Source organism: Mauremys mutica, chromosome 3, assembly GCF_020497125.1.
Source record: "Mauremys mutica isolate MM-2020 ecotype Southern chromosome 3, ASM2049712v1, whole genome shotgun sequence".
In the NCBI taxonomy this organism is placed as follows: Eukaryota; Metazoa; Chordata; order Testudines; family Geoemydidae; genus Mauremys; species Mauremys mutica.
Genome location: NC_059074.1, coordinates 206,245,494 through 206,263,836, shown reverse-complemented (window position 1 = coordinate 206,263,836; position 18,343 = coordinate 206,245,494). Strand labels below are relative to the sequence as shown.

Here is an 18,343-nt window from a genome sequence, read left to right as displayed (position 1 = left end):
TCACATTATGTTTTCTTCATAAGAAACAAATCAACCAATCATAGGACACTGTTGGGCCTACCAACTACATTACCCTCCTGAAGTCAGAGCCCCACAGGAGGGCTTCCAAAACTGGTGACTGGACAAATACATTAAGCAAATAAACTTTTTCTAACAGTAATAAATTTGCAAAATTGTAACTAGTAAGTCAACGCAGTTACATTTTTGCTAGTGGATGAAAAGGTTTCTCCAGATTTGTGCATGAATTCATTATAATCAAACAAAAGCATGCAATTAAAGTAGTTGTTGGAGAAGGTGAACACCAATCCACCTGATAATGCTGTAAATATGCTATTTTTGAAACAACTATATATAATTTAAGAATCCAAAAATACGTCAGAAAATTCAAACATGTTAAGATTCATAATCTCTAAAATATTCAAACCAGAACTGAATTAGCAAATTACAAAGATATTACTAAAAGGAAAAGTCTTTGGCGGTCTTAAGTATGATGTCACTGATGTACCAAAATAAGTGTGATTATGAAGAACCACTGGTGAGAGCAGAAGCCTGCAGAACTATAGGAAGTGGCTGACAAGCATGACATGAAGGCCTTCTGCGAAGGACTCTGAGCTGTGTATGGCCCAAAATCCAGTGGTACAGGCCCTGTCCTCACAGCAGATGGTAACAGGCTGCTCACAGAAAAAAAGTGCTATTCTCTCTCGCTGCGCAGAACACTTTGATAGTCTCCTGAACTGTCATTCCACTACATCAGATGAAGCCGCTGACTCACTCCCACAGGATCCTGTCCTGGAACCCTTCTTTAGATGAGATTACTAAGGCCATACATCAAGCAGCGATCAACAGGCAAGTCTGCAGGCCCTGATGGCATTCCACCTGAAGTGTACAAATGCGGACATGCCCACATGGTCAGAAAACTCACCAGCCTTTTTAAGGCTATCTGGGGAAAGAGTACCATGCCCCAGGAGTGTAAGGATGCATGCACAGTTCAGCTATACAAAAGGAAGGGAAGCAGATCTAACTGTGACCACCATTGCAGAATCTCACTGCTATCTATAGCAGGGAAGATCCTTTCATGGGCTGTGCTCAACGGGCTCATATCTCACACAGTGGACTTGGTGTATCCAGAGTCACAGTGCAGTTTTTGTGCTTGCCACGGCACAATGGACAAGTTGTTTGCAGCCCAACAAATACAAGAAAAGGCTCATGAACAGAACAAGGGCCTGTACATAGTATTTGTTGACCTGACAAGGCCTTTGATATGATGAATCGTGGGGGAGCTCCTTCATAAATACGGCTGCCCGAAGATGATTGTTGTCATCCACTCATTTCATGATGGCCAGGGTGATGGAGAGTGGTGATTCATCAGAAGCCTTTTCTGCCACTAACGGCACCAAACCAGGATGCGTAATGGCTCCAGTCTTCTTTGCCGTTGTCTTTTTGGCCATGCTCTTGTTCGCAATCCAGGACTTTGACAGAGGTGTTCACTTCTGGTTTAAACTGGAGGGAGATCTATTCAATCTACATTGACACAGGACCCGCACTAAGGTAATTGAACAGCTAGTTAAAGAGCTCTTGTTTGCCGACAACTGTGCTCTCATTGCACACACACTCGAGGACATTCCATTTATTGTGCACCTCTTTGCCTATGCCTCAAAATGCTTCAGCTTCACAATTAGCCTGAAAAAGACAGAGGTCATGTACCAGCTAGCACCAGACCACCAGCATCACAAGTACCATGATCCCATCGTCACAACTGACAACACACTCCTCAACTCGGTCAGGCAGTTCTGCTCCCTGGATAGCGTACTTTCCAGCAACCATGCTGGATGATGAGATCATTCAGTGCCTGGCAAAGGCCAGCTTGGCATTTTGGAGGCTCACCCACAGGCACTAGGGGGAGTATGGAGTCTACTCAGAACCAAGATAAAAATCTGCCATGCTGTTCTACTCACCTCACTCCTCTACGGCTGTGAAACATGGATGCTCTACCAACATCACATCAAAGCTGGAGAGCTTTCACCCCCACTCCCAAAGATCCATCTGCAATAGCATGTGGCAGGACAGGATCCACAATATTGAAGTCCTTGAGAGATGCCAAATCCATTGCACTAAAAGCCTGGTCATCAGGACTCAACTTTGTATACATGGTCCACATGGAGGTTTCCCATACACTGAAAGTGAGGCTTTAAAGTCAACTGAGCATGAGAACCTACTCTAAGTGTCGACCTAGCCTTTGATATAAAGACACTTTGAAGGTCATCCTGAAAGCATGCAAGATAGACATTAGAGCCTGAAAGCTTGTTGCACTGGACAGACCCAGATAGAGAGATTTGGGCCATGAGGGCATGTCCACTTTTGAGGAGCAGCATGAGAGGTCTCTGAAGGAGAAGAGAGCTCATTGTAAGGACATCATCTCAAACCCTCCCCCAAACAATGAATACACTTGCAAGACATGCAACCACATTTGCAAATCCAGGACTGGACTTGCTTTCCAGGTGAGAAGCCATAAAAACAAATAAACCCAGAACTCAAGTCAAAACAACCTAAACACTCATCCATCAAAGCGACAGGAGAATCCAACAAACACCATCAACAACTAATGTACCAAAATAAGTGTGATTCAAATACAGAACACAGCAATACCTCTGTGCAACAACTGGGCTTCGAGGAAAATAAACAAATACTTCAAATGCTATGAAAGAAACTCTGTAGCTGGTTTATGGACAACCTTAATCAAGAAAAAATAGCGTAACAGAAAAAAAAAAAAGGTCAAAGGGTGAAGATGATCACCTGATCGCACAGCTAAGACTTGTGCTTGGAGGGACTGGGTTCATTCCAGGAGCAACCTCGCCATCGGAAGCAAGATTTCTCCCAGACCAGGATACACCAACTCAAAGCAGTTCCTGACGCTGCCATAATAGATGCAAAACCTGCAAATATATCTCTACAGCTACAATAATCAATATCCCCCACAACACACCTTTCAAAATCCATGGTTTCAACACATGCCTATCATAACATGTGGTGTACATCATCCAGTGCAAATGCTTCAATAACAACTATATGGGTGAAACTAGATAACCACTATGCTTCTGAATGAACTCTCTCAGAAAAATGATAAAAGACAAAAACACCATGTCACCTGTGCGTGAACATTGTTCAGAAAGCAATCACTCCATATCTGATCTATCAGGCCACCATCCTCAAAGGATATCTGCACAACCAATATTATAATAAACTCTTTCAAGATTTATTAACTAAGGAAAAGAAATAGGACAGTTATTTATAAGGTTAAAGCAGGTAAACATACATCAACAAATGAGTTACAAGCCTACGTTCCAAAAGGTGGTAGAAGCTGCTGTAATATGCAAGATCTATATGCCCTTTAGGGCTAACCCGGGCGAAACATCTGGGGATCCCTTGCTTATGTTTAGAAATACTGTCCTCCCAAAGTCCAAACAGCATAGAGATACAATTTCTTCTTGTTAGGGATTTGTATTCTCTTCCTCCCACAGTTCAAGCTGATGGGATGAATTCATGCATACATCTCCTCTTCATGGGTTGAGGATGAATGCAATTAAAGTCTTTGCCCTTTGATGTTCCACAATGGTTCATTTGGTTTCAATGGGTCTTCTTGATGGGGAAGGACCTAGCACCTTCTGTAGGAACCCAGCATTTTACATTAATTAATGCCTCTTTCCTGTTTGATGACTTACACAAATACAGAAGGTTACAATGCAAACACTACCACCTTATAACAAGGGGTACTAATGTTATAAATGAGATTATTACATGCAACATCCTACAAGTGATTCATTAAGTCTAAACACCAAACAAACACAAACACCTATATTAACAATACTAACATACAGGTGAGCCAGACTGGTTTCCAGCTTTGCATTTCTCAGTGTTCAGTTGAGACCTAGGACCTTGTGTGATGCTGGCAGGCCAGGTGCCAGCACATGCCACGTACTTCCTTTTGTTTGTTTTAAACCTGCAGCCTATTAACTTCCTTGGGTGACCCCTGATTCTTGTTATGTGAAGGGGTAATTAACACTTTCTTATTCACTTTCTTTATATGATTTTATAGACCTCTATCTAATCCCCGCCCACCTTAGTCCTCACTCTTCTAAAATGAGCAGTCCCATCTTTTTAGTCTCTTCTCCGACTGAAGTGGTTCCATACCCCTAATCATTTTTGCTGCCCTCTCTATACTTTTTCCAATTCTAATATATCTGTTTGAGACAGGACAACTAGAACTGCATGCAGTATTCAAGGTGTGGCCAGCCAATGGATTTCTGTAGGGGCATTATGATATTTTCTGTCTTATCTCTCCCCTTCCTAACAGTTGCTAACATTGTTAGCTTTTTTGACTGCCACAGCACATTGATTGGCTCCTGATTCAGTCACGAACATCTGATCCCAGCCTGATGGTTTAAGCTACAATACCATTTCCCACTCTCTGATACACTCGATAAAATGTCAACAGGAAATATATTGCTTAGTTTGGTTTTTGAGGATGTTCATTTTCCTTGGTCCCACTTGGGCTTCCCACCATCCCTATAACTGGCTTGTATGTCAGGTGTTTGATTTAACAAGGGTTTTACTGAAAGTGGGATGTTCTTGGAGTTCCATCACACAAAAATGCTTAAAGTGTTAGGGATCAGACAGTCAATGTCTGGAGTATCATCAGCTGGGAAATTCTAAATGGTTAGTGTAAAAGCTTAGAGTAGCCTGAAATGTAACTTTGCCTAATAAACTAGGTGCAAACCTGATTCCCTATATATCAGTTGGAGACAGCAGCTTTAGCCCTTGCCTAGTTTTTTTTTTTAAAAGCAGGTGGTATCAAGCCACTTACTGTGTCTTTTTCTAAGCCACGCCATACTGAGGACACCTTTATTTTCATGTAAAAGACCAAGTCAGCCAGCCTGAGGCTTCCCTTTGGCTCACACAGTTTTGCAGTACGTAGCACTGGCTCTTCACAATAATGTAAAATATTGTGTTTAATAGGCAAGACTAGCACTCCCGAGCATTCTACCAGTGAGTCCCGGGGAATCATTTTCAGGCCACACAGAATCTTCAGGTTCTAGAGAGGAAGGATGATCAAGTGGTTAGGGTGCGAATCTGAGACTTAGGAGACCCAGATTCAACTCCCTGTTCTGCCACAAACTTCCTGTGCGACCGTGGGCAAATCACTTAAGTTCACGGCAAGCCAGGGTGTAAATCTACCCCACCCTAGCCTGCCACACAGTAAGCGTCCATGTGGATGCTGCTTTCGCACACTAAGAAGTTCCCAGATGCACTTTGACCTACCCGATTTTGAAACGGGAGTAAATCAAAGAACACTAGGGAGCTTTTAGTGTGCAGCAACAGGGTCCACATGGATACAGTGTGTGGCAGGCTAGTGCGGGGTAGATTTACACCCCCGCTTGCTGCAAACTAAGTTTGTGAATAGACAGGCTCTTAAACTCTCTGCCTCAAGTCCCCATCCATAGAACAGGGATAATAGTACTTCCCCTATCTCATACAGTGTTGTAAGAACAAGTACCTAGAAGATTGTGAGGTGCTTGCATACAACAGTAACGAGTGCCATAGAAGTATGACAGATCGATTTGTTTTACAGTTGCCTATTCTGCCATCCTGATATTGACTAATCAGTGTTTCACAACCAAAGTAGCGTCCAAACTAACTAGTGTAGGGCTGCTTGGGGGAGCCAGTTCAGGGAGCATTAAAGTGGAGGACACAAGGCCGCACTGAGCTCCAGCTGAAAAACTAATATTTTCTGATGCCTCAAAGTTGCAATCTTATACTGTTTTAAAATAAGGCAAAGAACCTTATATTGGGCAAGAAATTGGATTAAATTTCAAGATGAAAAGTATGATTTCTTCAGAAGTATGAAAGTTAACACTCTCAGAGAGAGCAGTTGAGACTTGAGAGAGGCAATGAATTGCTGGGACAGTATGACTGTTCTAATTCTCAATTCCAGGAAAGTTGTTATTGTTAAAATCTCCTTTAGCAAACTGTTCTTCTGCCTGCATGTGTGAACTGGGACAGCTATATCAAAGCCTGTGCTGCAAAACTGCATAGGCATGTTGCATGCAAATATCTGATAAAATGGAAAGATAATTAGTAGGTCTATAGTTTGAAATCCTGCTGTAGAGGGCAATTAAATATTTTCCCATATGCTAAGTACAGCACTTAGCTATATAAGTTATTTACTTGATTTTTCACACCTCTCATATAAGAAGATTCTGATTCTCACCAACAGTCATGCAAAATTATTTAAGTGTTGAGTAATCACAACCTGCTCAGATCTGTACATAAGACGGAAGACAGTCCATCCTCCAATGAAGAAGAAGTGGGTATTCACCCACGAAAGCTCATGCTGCAAAACGTCTGTTAGTCTATAAGGTGCCACAGGACTCTTTGCTACATCCTCCAATGAGCTCACTGTCTTAGACACCAAGGGCTTGAATCTCTACCGCCTTGCACCTAGTGTAGCAAGTAACACCTGTGCACAGTGACTTACACAAATGGTAACATTTTATATCAAGTTATCACAGGTTGACATTACTATACAAGGTGCAGCAGGGCCTAAGAGAATGAGGACCAGACAATACAGTCCAAAATATAATCTCATACATTCAACAATACTGTACACTCTTGTACACCGGGGGAGGAGGGGAGGGAGGGCAGGAATCTTCATGCAATTGGTGGATTTTTATTGTATGTTCAAGTCTTAGTGGCTTATTCTTAAAATGTCTCACTAAAAGAGTGCGATTTGAGGAGGGATTTAAAGGAGGAGAAGGGAAGTCACTTGGAACTCCTTCCTTCTTCAGCAAAAATAAGATGGGAGGAGAGAAATATAACCAAGCAGCAGACCCTTTTTACGCACGTATCTTCTTAATACTGTCCCACTATTATGTTTGAACATAACCAACCACTTAAGGGAAGAATGTAAACAACTACAGGATGATGCAACGCTGTCAGGCGATTTAAATGCAATATTAACATTCTTTGAACTTATAGATACAGGGTAAAATTTTCAAAAGCACCTGTTGGGACTTAGGTTCTTAAATCACTGGGGTGCTTTTGAAACTTTTAGCCTTAATCTAGTGAGAAAAATCCTCAGATTCTAAACATTTTTTTAAAGTGCCACTTAATCACTACAAACTTTTGAAATGGCCAGTGTTCACATAGGACCCACCTAAAGGCAATGTAGCAGAAGCCTTTGCAGCACTGGTGTTAATATCATTGACAATACTAGTGCAAACACAAAAGTAAACAAACGTGCTAATTTAATTGCCTTTAGCCATGGGAAGAAAGGGAGGGGAAGAGTATGTGCCAACTGGAGACGGCCCACTGGATATTACTCTTTTTAGACATATTGTTAAAGCAGAACTAGATAGAGCAGTTCAGCCATATCCTGAGTCTGGCCAAGATATACTTGGCACAGGACCTGGAGTGGAGACAGAAGTGACATGATGCCACCTTTCTGTTCCTGATCCTGGGGAGAGGGTCACTTAAAGTTGCTTTAAATTACAGCAGCTGGTGACAGCATCTTAAGGGGGGTGGTTTCAATGGCACAGGATCACCAGCATAACATTTTCCAGCGACATTCGCTGTAGCAGGCGTCGGGTCAGGGAGAGAATGTAAGAAGCAGATGGCACAGAGCCAGCTCTCCCGGCTTTATGCCACCCGGGGTTTCCCCTATGCAAGAGGAATCCCCACCTGGCTTTAAGCCAGCTTTCCATCCTTCTTTTCCCCTACAGAGTGATGCTAAGAGGAAGGAACTTGGCCAAGTACTTGGTCCATGGCTTTTAATCTTTACATCAATATTGTACTAGAAACAATAGATGTGGAAAATGTTAAGTTGTTAACAGTATTTTTTTAAGGCTATGATATGCTAGCTACAAGTAAATACTGTCACTTAGGTATCGGGGGTAGCCGTGTTAGTCTGGATCTGTAAAAAGCAACAAAGAGTCCTGTGGCACCTTGTAGACTAAGAGATGTATTGGAGCATAAGCTTTTGTGGGTTGCCTCTGATAAAGTGGGTATTCACCCACGAAAGCTTATGCTCCAATAAGTCTGTCAGTCTATAAGGTGCCACAGGACTCTTTGTTGCTTTTTACTGCCACTTAGGTTTTGCATTACCACCAAGATCTTGGACAGGTGGATTTTTTAAATCCAGAAACACTTTCTAATTGAAGCAACTTATTATATCCAGACTCACTATCCTGGTTTCAGGAACATCTACACCAGGGGTCTCAAACATGCAGCCTGCTGAGTTATTTGCTGTGGCCTGCCAAGTTCCCCGTCCCGCCCCCCCGATTTATTTCCTGTGGCTGCCAAGCTCCCTCCGCCCCCGCCCCCCCAGCGCGCCACATCCCCGCTCCTCTGCCTACCTCCAGGTGCTTCCTGCTCCCAAACAGCTGTTTGGCAGCGCTTAGTGCTTTCCAGGAGGGAGTTGGAGGAGTGGGGAGCCACGCTCAGGGGAAGAGGTGGAGAAGAGGCAAGGCAGGGCAGAGCAGGGATTTGGGGAAGGGGTGGGGCCTGATGGAAGGGGTGCAGTGGGGGTGGGGCTGGGGGGGCTTTTGTATCTTTATATGAAAAGGTGTCAGTGGTGTGGTCATCAAGCCAATGTACTAGTCCTCATGTGGCCCTCGTGGCGATTTGAGTTTGAGATCCCTGATCTACACTGTGCTTAAAAATCTACTCAACTAGACAGCCTTAAAAGGTTCTTCTAAACTATTCATATATGGAGATATACCTCTCTCATAAAGCTGGAAGGGACCCTGAAAAGTCTTTGAGTCCAGCCCCCTGCCTTCACTAGTAGGACTAACTACTGAATTTTGCCCCAGATCCCTACATGGCCCCCTCAAGGATTGAACTCACAACCCTGGGTTTAGTAGGCCAATGCTCAAACCACTGAGCTATCCTTCCCCCCCAGGAGTCAGATTTTTAAAGGCTCCCCTTCCAGGCTTTGTAACCTGGTGCATGGGGACACAGCCACTCAGGCTTGGCCCAGCCATCCCTCTGTCATGACGGATGGGCAGCTGGGCCAGATTTGAGCGAGGTATTCAGGTGCACAAAAATGCGGATAGGTGCTTTTGACAATCCCAGTAAACACCTATCTGCATCTTTAGGAGCCTAAATACCTTTAAAAATCTGGCCCAAGTTGCCTTGGAAATAGTTAGGCCCAGCCCCCCTCCACAAGGGGTCAGAATTAGGGTTGAGGTGCTGGGGCAGAGGGTGCATGTATTTAATGGTGGGTGTGACATTCCCCTGGTGTTATCTGAACCAGTGATCTGCTGGGTCACTCCAATCCTTGACTCTAGGAGCCAGCCCTACCCTGCTCTGCTGTGAGAACCCCCCTCCTGGACTGTTCACACACAGTCTCTGGCATGTAAGCTGCAACTTGGATTGGGCAATCGAATGACACTAGCCAATATCTCTGGTCCCAGACACAACCCTAGAAACCTCCATCTTGCAGTGTCCAGTTATGCCCGCTGGACGCTACAAGCTTATATGAGTTTGTCAATTTAACAAAGAAATTGACATGTACCAAGCTTGTTATCCCAAGGGGAGTCTCTGACATACTTCAAACCAAACACACGGCTTCAGGTAGAACAAATAGATTTATTAACTATAAAGATAGATTTTAAGTGATTATAAGTTAAAGCACAACAAGTCTGATTTGGTCAAATGAAATAAAAGCAAAACGCATTCTAAGCTGATCTTAACACTTTCAACAAACTTAGATGCTTCTCACCACGGGCTGGATGGTTGCCCTTCAGCCAGGCTCTCCCCTTTGATCAGCACTTCGGTCACTAGGTGTGGTGTCTGTAGATGTAGGTGGGCGAGAGAGAGGAAGAGCCTGGCAAATGTCTCTCCCTTTTATCATGTTCTTTCTTCCCTCTTGGCTTTGCCCCCTCCCCCCCCCGAGTCAGGTGAGCATCACCTCATCACAGCCCCAAACTGACCAAAAGGAAAGGGGGTGACTCACTCGAGAGTCCAACAGATGCTTTTGTTGCTGCCTAGGCTAGCATCCTTTGTTCCTGTGAGGCTGGGATGGGTTTGTCCCATACTTGCCTTGATGAGGTGTGAACTGCCCCTCTGCTCTTAGAGAGTTTTTGCCTGAGCTTATTTTAAGCCATGAAGATACATTTTCAGACTCAATTATATATATGAAATTACAGCCTATAACTATAACATTACTGTAACAACAATTACTATAACATCACTATAACAACAACGCTCAGTGCATCATGAGCCTTCCGAAGACACCCAACATGACAGATTTTGCATTGGATACCACACGATCATTTTACAAAGATGAACATGGGTGTGCTGGGTGTTCCCCCGAGGTACAGAGCGTCACAGTGGGTCACAAAAAGACAAAAATGCAGTTGGTGGATTGCCTTAGTAAAAAGTTCAGGAACCTCTGGCATAGACAGCAACAATACAAATTTCCCAACAGTGCTCCATCAATGTGACTCTATGCTCTCAAGGGACCTTTTTTGTTCAGACTCCATGATCTCTCTTTTCAAATTGCCAAAACCACCTGCTAATTAAAGTCAATTGTAGTAGTGTTTTCTGCAATTCATTTCACACAGCTTGAGGTATTACTAAAGCCAAACTTTTTTAAAAAGTGACTAGTTATTTAGGGTGCCTCAACCAGAAATACCTTAAAGAATCCTGATTTTCAGCATCTCCTGAAAATCATGCCCCTTTAAAGTGTGTCATGCTGTGACCCAAAAACCGAGGGCACCTAAAATCACCAGTCTTTTTTTTTAATTTAGACTGTAATTATAATAACTTGTTACAGAAGCATGCATATATGTGGCCCTTTAAACATGTGTATGTCCTCAAAGTGTTGGTTTCTATTTTTGTTTGTTTGTTTAAAAGTGGTGTACCATTTTGAAAACAGGGCCAAGTCAAAGGGCCACTTCACTTGAAAAGCTCAGAATATCAGCAACAGATCAGCAGCTGTTATAGATGTTATTCACAATACCAGCCTATACATCACAAAAGTGGGGTGTTAAAGAAGCTAAATAATTAAGAAGTTTAACAATCTGTATACATACTTCACACTCAACAGCAAAAATATAACTGCCTGAAATGAAATACCGGTAATAAAACAAAAGGAAGTGGCAGAAGTATCATCCTTTGAGACATTTAAAGCGACTTAGGCCAAAATGTAGTTCTGTTTAAAAAAAAATTTTAAATACACCTAATAATAGAAGTGGTTTAATGACTTTTTCCAATGAGTTCTTTTTAAGTTTGCATTTAGATGTTCTCCTGCTGCATGTGCAACAAACACTGTAGCACTGTGCTAGGTTACCAAATGCAGGAACATTACTTAGTGCAGTAGCCATCAGACTTTTGTGTAGGCTAATTCAGAGTAGGGTGACCAGATGTCCCAATTTTATAGGGACAGTCCCGATTTTTGGGTCTTTTTCTTATATAGGCTCCTATTACCCCCCACCCCCGTCCCGATATTTCACACTTGCTGTCTGGTCACCCTAACTCAGAGATCCCTTCTTAGGCCCTGGCTCGGAAACTTGCTTGGTGTCTATGCAGTATCCAGCTGACTTCTGTGAGGCTCCACACTACCAAAGGAGTCTACTCACACAGAACAAGCTGCCAAGGCCAAAGACACCACCCACCTGAACTCTCAGTCCCAATTCTGCACTGTCCACTGAATAACCAGTTCTTGGTTACATAAAGACATAACATTGGGACAGTATTAAGGCAACGTGAACATTAAGTGGTTTTACAACAGCGGCTTGGTTATGATCAATTTAGTCTCTATGTTGCTTATTTCCTTTCCCTGGACTTCCTATTTATTAGGGCCAGCTTTGGGGTGAGGGGCTGGGGTAGTGTAGGAGGAGGGAAGTCAGATGGATAGGAGGAGCTAGAGGTCTACAACAGTGTGTGAGGCTGACTGACAAATAGAGGCTGAAGGTGGGGAGGCGAACAGGGTGCACGGGGAAGGACAGACAGAGAGGGAAGTTGGGGGGGGTCAAACAGAACAGCAAAAACGTGCAATTGATCGTGACAGAGGAACAGACAGACAAGGAACCTGGGGAAGGAAGGACAGACAACAGGGGCACAGGAAGACTGGACAGGCAGAAAGGGGGCCTGGGGAAGGACAGACAGACAATGGGGGCACAGGAAGACGGGGCAGGCGGAGAGGGGGCTGGGGAAGGAAGGACGGACAGACAACGGGGGCACAGGAAGACGGATCAGGCAGAGAGGGGTCTGGAGAAGGATGGACAGACAGACAATGGGGGCACAGGGAGACGGGGCAGGTAGAGAGGGGTCTGGAGAAGGACAGACAGAGACAGCGGGGGCACAGAAAGATGGAGCAGGCGGAGAGGGGGCTGGGGAAGGACGGACAGACAGACAATGGGGGCACAGGAAGACGGGGAGGCGGAGATGGCGCTGGGAAAGGACGGACGGACAGCGGGGGGCACAGGAAGACAAGGCAGGCAGAGAGGGGGCTGGGGAAGGAAGGAAGGACAGACGGACAGCGGGGGCACAGGAAGACAGGACAGGCGGAGAGGGGGCTGGGGAAGGACGGACGGACAGCGGGGGCAGAGGAGACGGGCGGGCGGAGAGGGGGCTGGGGAAGGAAGGACGGACGGACAGCGGGGGCAGAGGAGACGGGGAGCGCACGGGGGCAGACAGGGAAGCTCACAGGGGACCGACGGACAAGGGGACTACGGGGCAGAGACGGGCCCCAGCGCCGGGCGGGCGGGCTCGGCTCCCCCCGGGCCCGGGCGGCGCTAAGCGGCGCCGACCCCGGCTCCTCACCTGTCCCGGAGCCGCAGCTGGAGGCTGCCCAGGATCGCGCAGGAGCCGCCGCCGGGCTGAGGGCGCCGGGATCCCCCCGCGGCGCCGGGCCCGGGCGCCCCGCACATGCCGCCCTGTTTACACCGGTGTCCTAAGCGACGGCTCCCAGCATGCATCGCGGCTGAGCGGACCCCGGAAGAGCTGGGCGGGCGGAGGAGCCTCGCTCTCAGTCCCGACCGCGGCCCAGGCCCCGCCCCCCGTTGGCGGCAGCCTGGGTGGGGGCAGGGCCTCGTTCTGCTTCCCTCCCCCAGTGGACCGCACCGCGGGAAGGGCAGCCCAGGCCCCGCCCCTCGCGTGTCCATAAGCCCCGCCCCTGGCGTCCCTTGCTGCTGGCGGGTGGGGGGGGCAGTTTCCCCCCCAAAGGCCATTGTCAGACTTTAGTCACCTGGCCCCAGCCCTCCCTGGCCTCTGCTTCTAGCTGCTGCCCCCAGGGCTGGAAGAAAATAAGGTTGTGCCCCCCCCACCTCAGCATTGTTGCCCCTCACTGTGGCCTTATGGCTGGTCCCTGTCCAGCTGCCCCAAGGGCCTGTTTCGGGGCATTAATCCCTGCCATAGGATTAGGTCCCAGAATCTCAGTTTCCCTCTAAAAAAAATTATGATTTTAAACCTCTTGGTGGTGGGGGAGAAGGGTGACCAGATGTCCCAATTTTATAGAGACGGTCCCCGATATTTGGGGATTTTTCTTATATAGATGCCTATTACCCTCTGTCCTGATTTTTCATACTTGCTGTCTGGTCACCCTATGGGGGAGGTAAGCCTGAAAACGTGAGCGCAGTGTTACCAAGGTAGTAACGTTTGCCTGAGTCTGCAGACAGCTTGGTCGCAGAGCTCCCTGGAGGTGGCTTGCCCCAGTCACCCCACTCCGTGCCCTGTGGACTATAGTTCTTTGCTCACAGATTTTGGCTTGGTTTTTTTCATGCTGCCGTGTAAACCAGGCATTTTGCTGCAGCCATTCATTCAACATTTTGCCTTTAGCGCCTGCCTGCAGCGGCCTCTTGCTCCCCACAACTGCGAATTGATTGGATTGGATTACAATGCACGTGCCCTGTACTGTTCTATGAAACATACTGAACCTCCCTTACATTCCTGAGACGCTGTTTGTGATGTCCCCATGCCACAGAGCAGGGTTATGTGTTTTCCTTTAACCGTTCCCATTTTTTCCTTTTTATTTTTTTATCGATTGCTGTTTAATAAATTGTATTTGCTTTGAACTGTATGAAATGATCAGTGAGTCAGGGAAGCATCCAGTGCAGAGAGAGCATCCTAGAGTGGGGACACCTTAGCCCCTGCCCTAAGTGACCACGACCATGACAAGATTGGGGGTTGAGCCCCACCCCAGGAATCCTGGGGCCATCCTTGTTGGGGTTATGAGGATTCAGCCACACAGGATAGTGGAAGGGGAGCCCTCGAGGTCAGGCAGGCCTCTGGGTAAAGGGAGTGGGAGTGAGGAGTCAGATCCTTTCGCTAGCCCATTTCAAAGGGGTAGTGTATAAGCCAAGAAAGTTTCACCACAACAGGGGTGCCATTCTGCTTCTTACATTGGCATTGTTGATAGAATAGAGGTGGTGGTCAATAGAGCTGACTGGGAGATGCCTAGTCCTGCTACTCACATGAGTAATCTTTAAATACAGCAGTAATTTTGCTGAAGTCACTGGGCCTACCCCTGAGAGGAAAGGTCTGAAAGATCCAGCTTCAAATCAACTACACCTCTACCTCGATATAACGCTGTCCTTGGGAGCCAAAAAATCTACCATGTTATAGGTGAAACCGTGCTATATTGAACTTGCTTTGATCCGCTGGAGTGCGCAGCCCCACCCCCCCCGGAGCACTGCTTTACCGTGTTATATCCAAATTCGTGTTATATCAGGTAGCGTTATATCGGGGTAGCGGTGTATTAGAGGAGGTTCTCCCTTACAGTTAAGGATCTGGACTGGGACTCACAAGAATTGGGTTCAGTATTCCTGGCTTCTTGTGTACCCACGGGCAAGTTTCTTATTCTTTTGGTGACTCATTTCCCCATTTGTAAAATGGTTTAAGTACTTTCCCAAGATGTTGTGAGAATAAGTCCATAAGTAGTCAGGAGGATGCTCAAATACTATGGTAAAAAAAAGTCCAACCTCTAAACCAGTGGTAACTCAAACCTATAACAGAAGAAATGCTACATTGAGTGGAGGTGCAGACAGCTCCAAAAGGTTTAAATGTATTTAGAACAGAAAAGTGATCAGTACACATTGATAATAAAATGATTAATGGCATTAGTCACAATCACCCGCCATTAGAATAACTTTCCTAAAGCTAACACACTAAAGCATCAGTATTTACCTGTATTTGTTGATTACCCGTGCAACACAGATAGTGTGTGTGTGTGTATTTTGCTTCACATTTCCTTGACCCTGCCCCTGCCCCTGCCCCCAGGGCAATAACCACATGGCAGTCAGGGCTAGGGTGACCAGACAGCAAGTGTGAAAAATCGGGACGGGGGTGGGGGGTAATAGGAACCTGTTGGTGGCACCAGGCATGACCCAGTGTTGACAGAGGGGTGGAAAATGACAGTGCCAATGAAGGCTCCCTGTATTAGGCCTCTGCTTGTCTGAACTGCTTCCATGTTTAAACTTTAATTAACCCCACAGGCTAGATGGAAAGAATGGAATGTGTGGCAACTAGTTATCAGTACCAGGAGGCAATTATACAGCCTGCTTGCACCTGGCTAAAGGGAGTGAAACAGAATGACCGGTCAAGAAAAGTTACTAACGAGATAATATGTTTTTTGCCAAGAATGATCTAACCTGTTTAGAGTAATTGCTGCTTCATAATGTATTTGCTGTATGGGAACTAAAAAGGAGGGAGAAGAGGGGGGCGAAGGGGGAAAGCTGGGCATTGGGGGTAATAGACATGCTTAGCTAAGATCATGTATAAAGACAGAGAGCTGCTTTTCTGGGGTGTGCTTGATCTGAGACCTGACTGTGTCTCCGAGCACGTGCTTTGAGATCTCAAATAAACTTTTTTTGCTTCTCCACCCTGGTGTGTCTAATTGGAGCGAGGCACTCCGGGCAACGAATCACTGTTTGCTGCCTCAGGCCTTTTGGGCCGGCAACAGTTTTGGCGTCCCTGGGTGGGCTTGAGGCTAAATTTAGCCTTGCCCGGACCCCTCCTGGAGGTCGACGGATTGCGGCAACGACCGATGCCCAGCGCGCACCGGTGACTTCATCGGGGGCCTCGGCAGAGACGCGGTGTGGTCGACCCCGGAGGGCACTACGGTGCAACGCGCTCAGATAGTGGAGAAGCAGCTACGGGCGACGGTGGGGAACCGGTCTCGTGGACAAGGTAGGAACAGTCCAGTGCTGTTAACCTTTTGTTTGCCTGTTAAGACCTGGGGACGCCCAGTGTCTTCCCATAGGTATGGGGCAGGGACAGAGTACAGGCAGGGTACGGTGTACACCCTTAGAATGCATTCTGATGAATTGGAAAGTGTTTGAAAAAGATCCATTGACTAAAAGTAAACTGAAAAGATTCTGTACAGTAAACTGGCCTCAGTATCAGCTAGAGGGCCAGGAAAGGTGGCCACCGGAGGGATCACTTAATTACAACACGATCCTTCAATTAGCTTTGTTTTGTCAGCGAATGAATAAGTGGAATGAATTTATGTATGCACAGTTGTTTATGTTGTTGAGAGATAGGTCAGATCTGTTGCAAGAGTGTAATCTGACTCCGACAGGCTCGGCAGTCACTGTTGTTAGTTCCCCGAACCCCTCCCCGGTTGTAATGGCAGAGTCGGTGTCCCCTTCGGCTCCTACACCCCCACCGTATAAAGACCAGGTGCCTCAGGTTTCAGAGATTGCTCCTTCAGTGGGATTTTATCCGTTGATTACTGAGACTGTGGTGGCTCGCCCGGGAGCAGAGGGGCGCCGGGCCACTACTATGCTAGTTTACTCACATGTGCCTTTTAACCCAGTGGACTTAGCAGCCTTTAAGGCACAGGCAGGGGAATTCTCCACGAATCCCAGCAAGTTTATTTCGGTTTTTGAGGGATGTTTTGCCAGTCACAAGCCTGACTGGGATGACTGTAATATCCTTATGAGGACCCTGTTGTCTGAAGTGGAGAGGAATCAGGTTATAGCTAAGGCAAGAGAAGAAGCACAACTAAGGCATGATCGGGATCCAGCTAATGTTGCCACTCCTGCCAATATGGTCCCCCTAGCAGATCCTAGGTGGAATCCTAATGAGCCTAATGGTCAGACCCGCCTCACTGTGTACAAGGAGCTGCTCTTGCTAGGACTCCGACGCTCAGCTGTTCGCCATAACAATTGGGCCAAGCCTTATGAGCTCATACAGGAGCCTAAGGAAAGTCCGGTCGCTTTTCTGCAGCGCATCCGGGATACCATTCGGCAAAACACTAACGCAGACCCTGATAATGCAGCAACTGAGGCAATTATAAAAGGTATCTTTACCAGCCGTGCTGCCCCTGACATTAAAAGGAAATTGCAGAAAAAGGAGGATTTGATGGGCATGTCTGTGGCACAGATTTTGGAAACTGCAAACAAGGTTTACAGCCTTAGAGAGGGAGAGAAGGAAAAAAGGCAAGTGAAGATGATGGTTGCAGCAGTACAGGCCAGTGACAAGAGGAAGTTTCAGGAAGGTGGTGGAAGGGGCCGGGGGAATGAGAGGCCGTGGACGTGGGTGCCCTGGCTCACAGGAAAGGCGTTTGGGTCGCAATCAGTGTGCCATATGCCGAAAGGAGGGACACTGGAAAAATGAGTGCCCCGAGAGGGAAGATACCCCTATGATGGCAGCAGAGAATCAAGACTAGGGGTGTCAGGAAAGACGGACTATCCTGCCCCCGGAACCCCGAGTAAAAATGCGGGTGGGAAATTCTGAAATAGACTTTTTAGTAGACTCTGGAGCAGCTCGAACCGCTGTAAATCAACCCCTCCAGCTGCCTGTGGCAGATTCCCTCACTGTGGTCGGCGCTACAGGAAAAGGAATCAAATGTCCAGTGTATGCCCCCGCAGAATGTGCTTTGGGAGACAGAACTCTCTCCCACAAGCTGGTTTACCTCCCCGACTGCCCAACGCCTCTACTGGGACGGGATCTGCTTTGTCGCTTAGGTGCCACCCTGCACTTCACCCAAGATGAAATCACCCTCACCTTGCCCCCAGAGAATGCCTGGATAATGACTCTTGCAGTTGAGCCCTCAGCCATGCAAGCCCCAGAGTGGAGCCAGTGGGAGGACCAGGTTTTTCCTCTAGTATGGGCATCGGGGGTCCCAGGAAAGGCAGTACATCACACCCCCATTAAAGTTCAGCTCCTGCCAGGAAAAAGTCCGGTGCGGATCAAGCAGTATCCAATAAAGAGGGAGGCCAGAGAAGGGCTGCAGGAAACTATAAATCAGTTTCTGAAGTACGGGGTACTGCGAGAATGTCAGTCAGCCTGGAACACCCCCATCCTGCCTGTTCGAAAGCCCAATGGCACCTATCGGCTGGTC

At 46.8% G+C, this 18,343-nt stretch overlaps 1 protein-coding gene across 3 annotated transcripts in view; it reads right to left on the bottom strand.

The window, feature by feature from the left end:
* The window catches only part of KIZ (kizuna centrosomal protein), a 94,251-nt gene extending 81,307 nt beyond the window's left edge, over nt 1-12,944 (bottom strand). For all 3 annotated transcript variants that reach the window (XM_045011795.1, XM_045011796.1, XR_006578501.1), the window contains exon 1: nt 12,823-12,944. In XM_045011795.1, the coding sequence (XP_044867730.1) occupies nt 12,823-12,929 (107 nt within the window). In that variant the 5' untranslated portion in view covers nt 12,930-12,944. The remainder of the gene's footprint in view (nt 1-12,822) is intronic.
* Between the last annotated feature and the right edge of the window lie 5,399 nt (nt 12,945-18,343).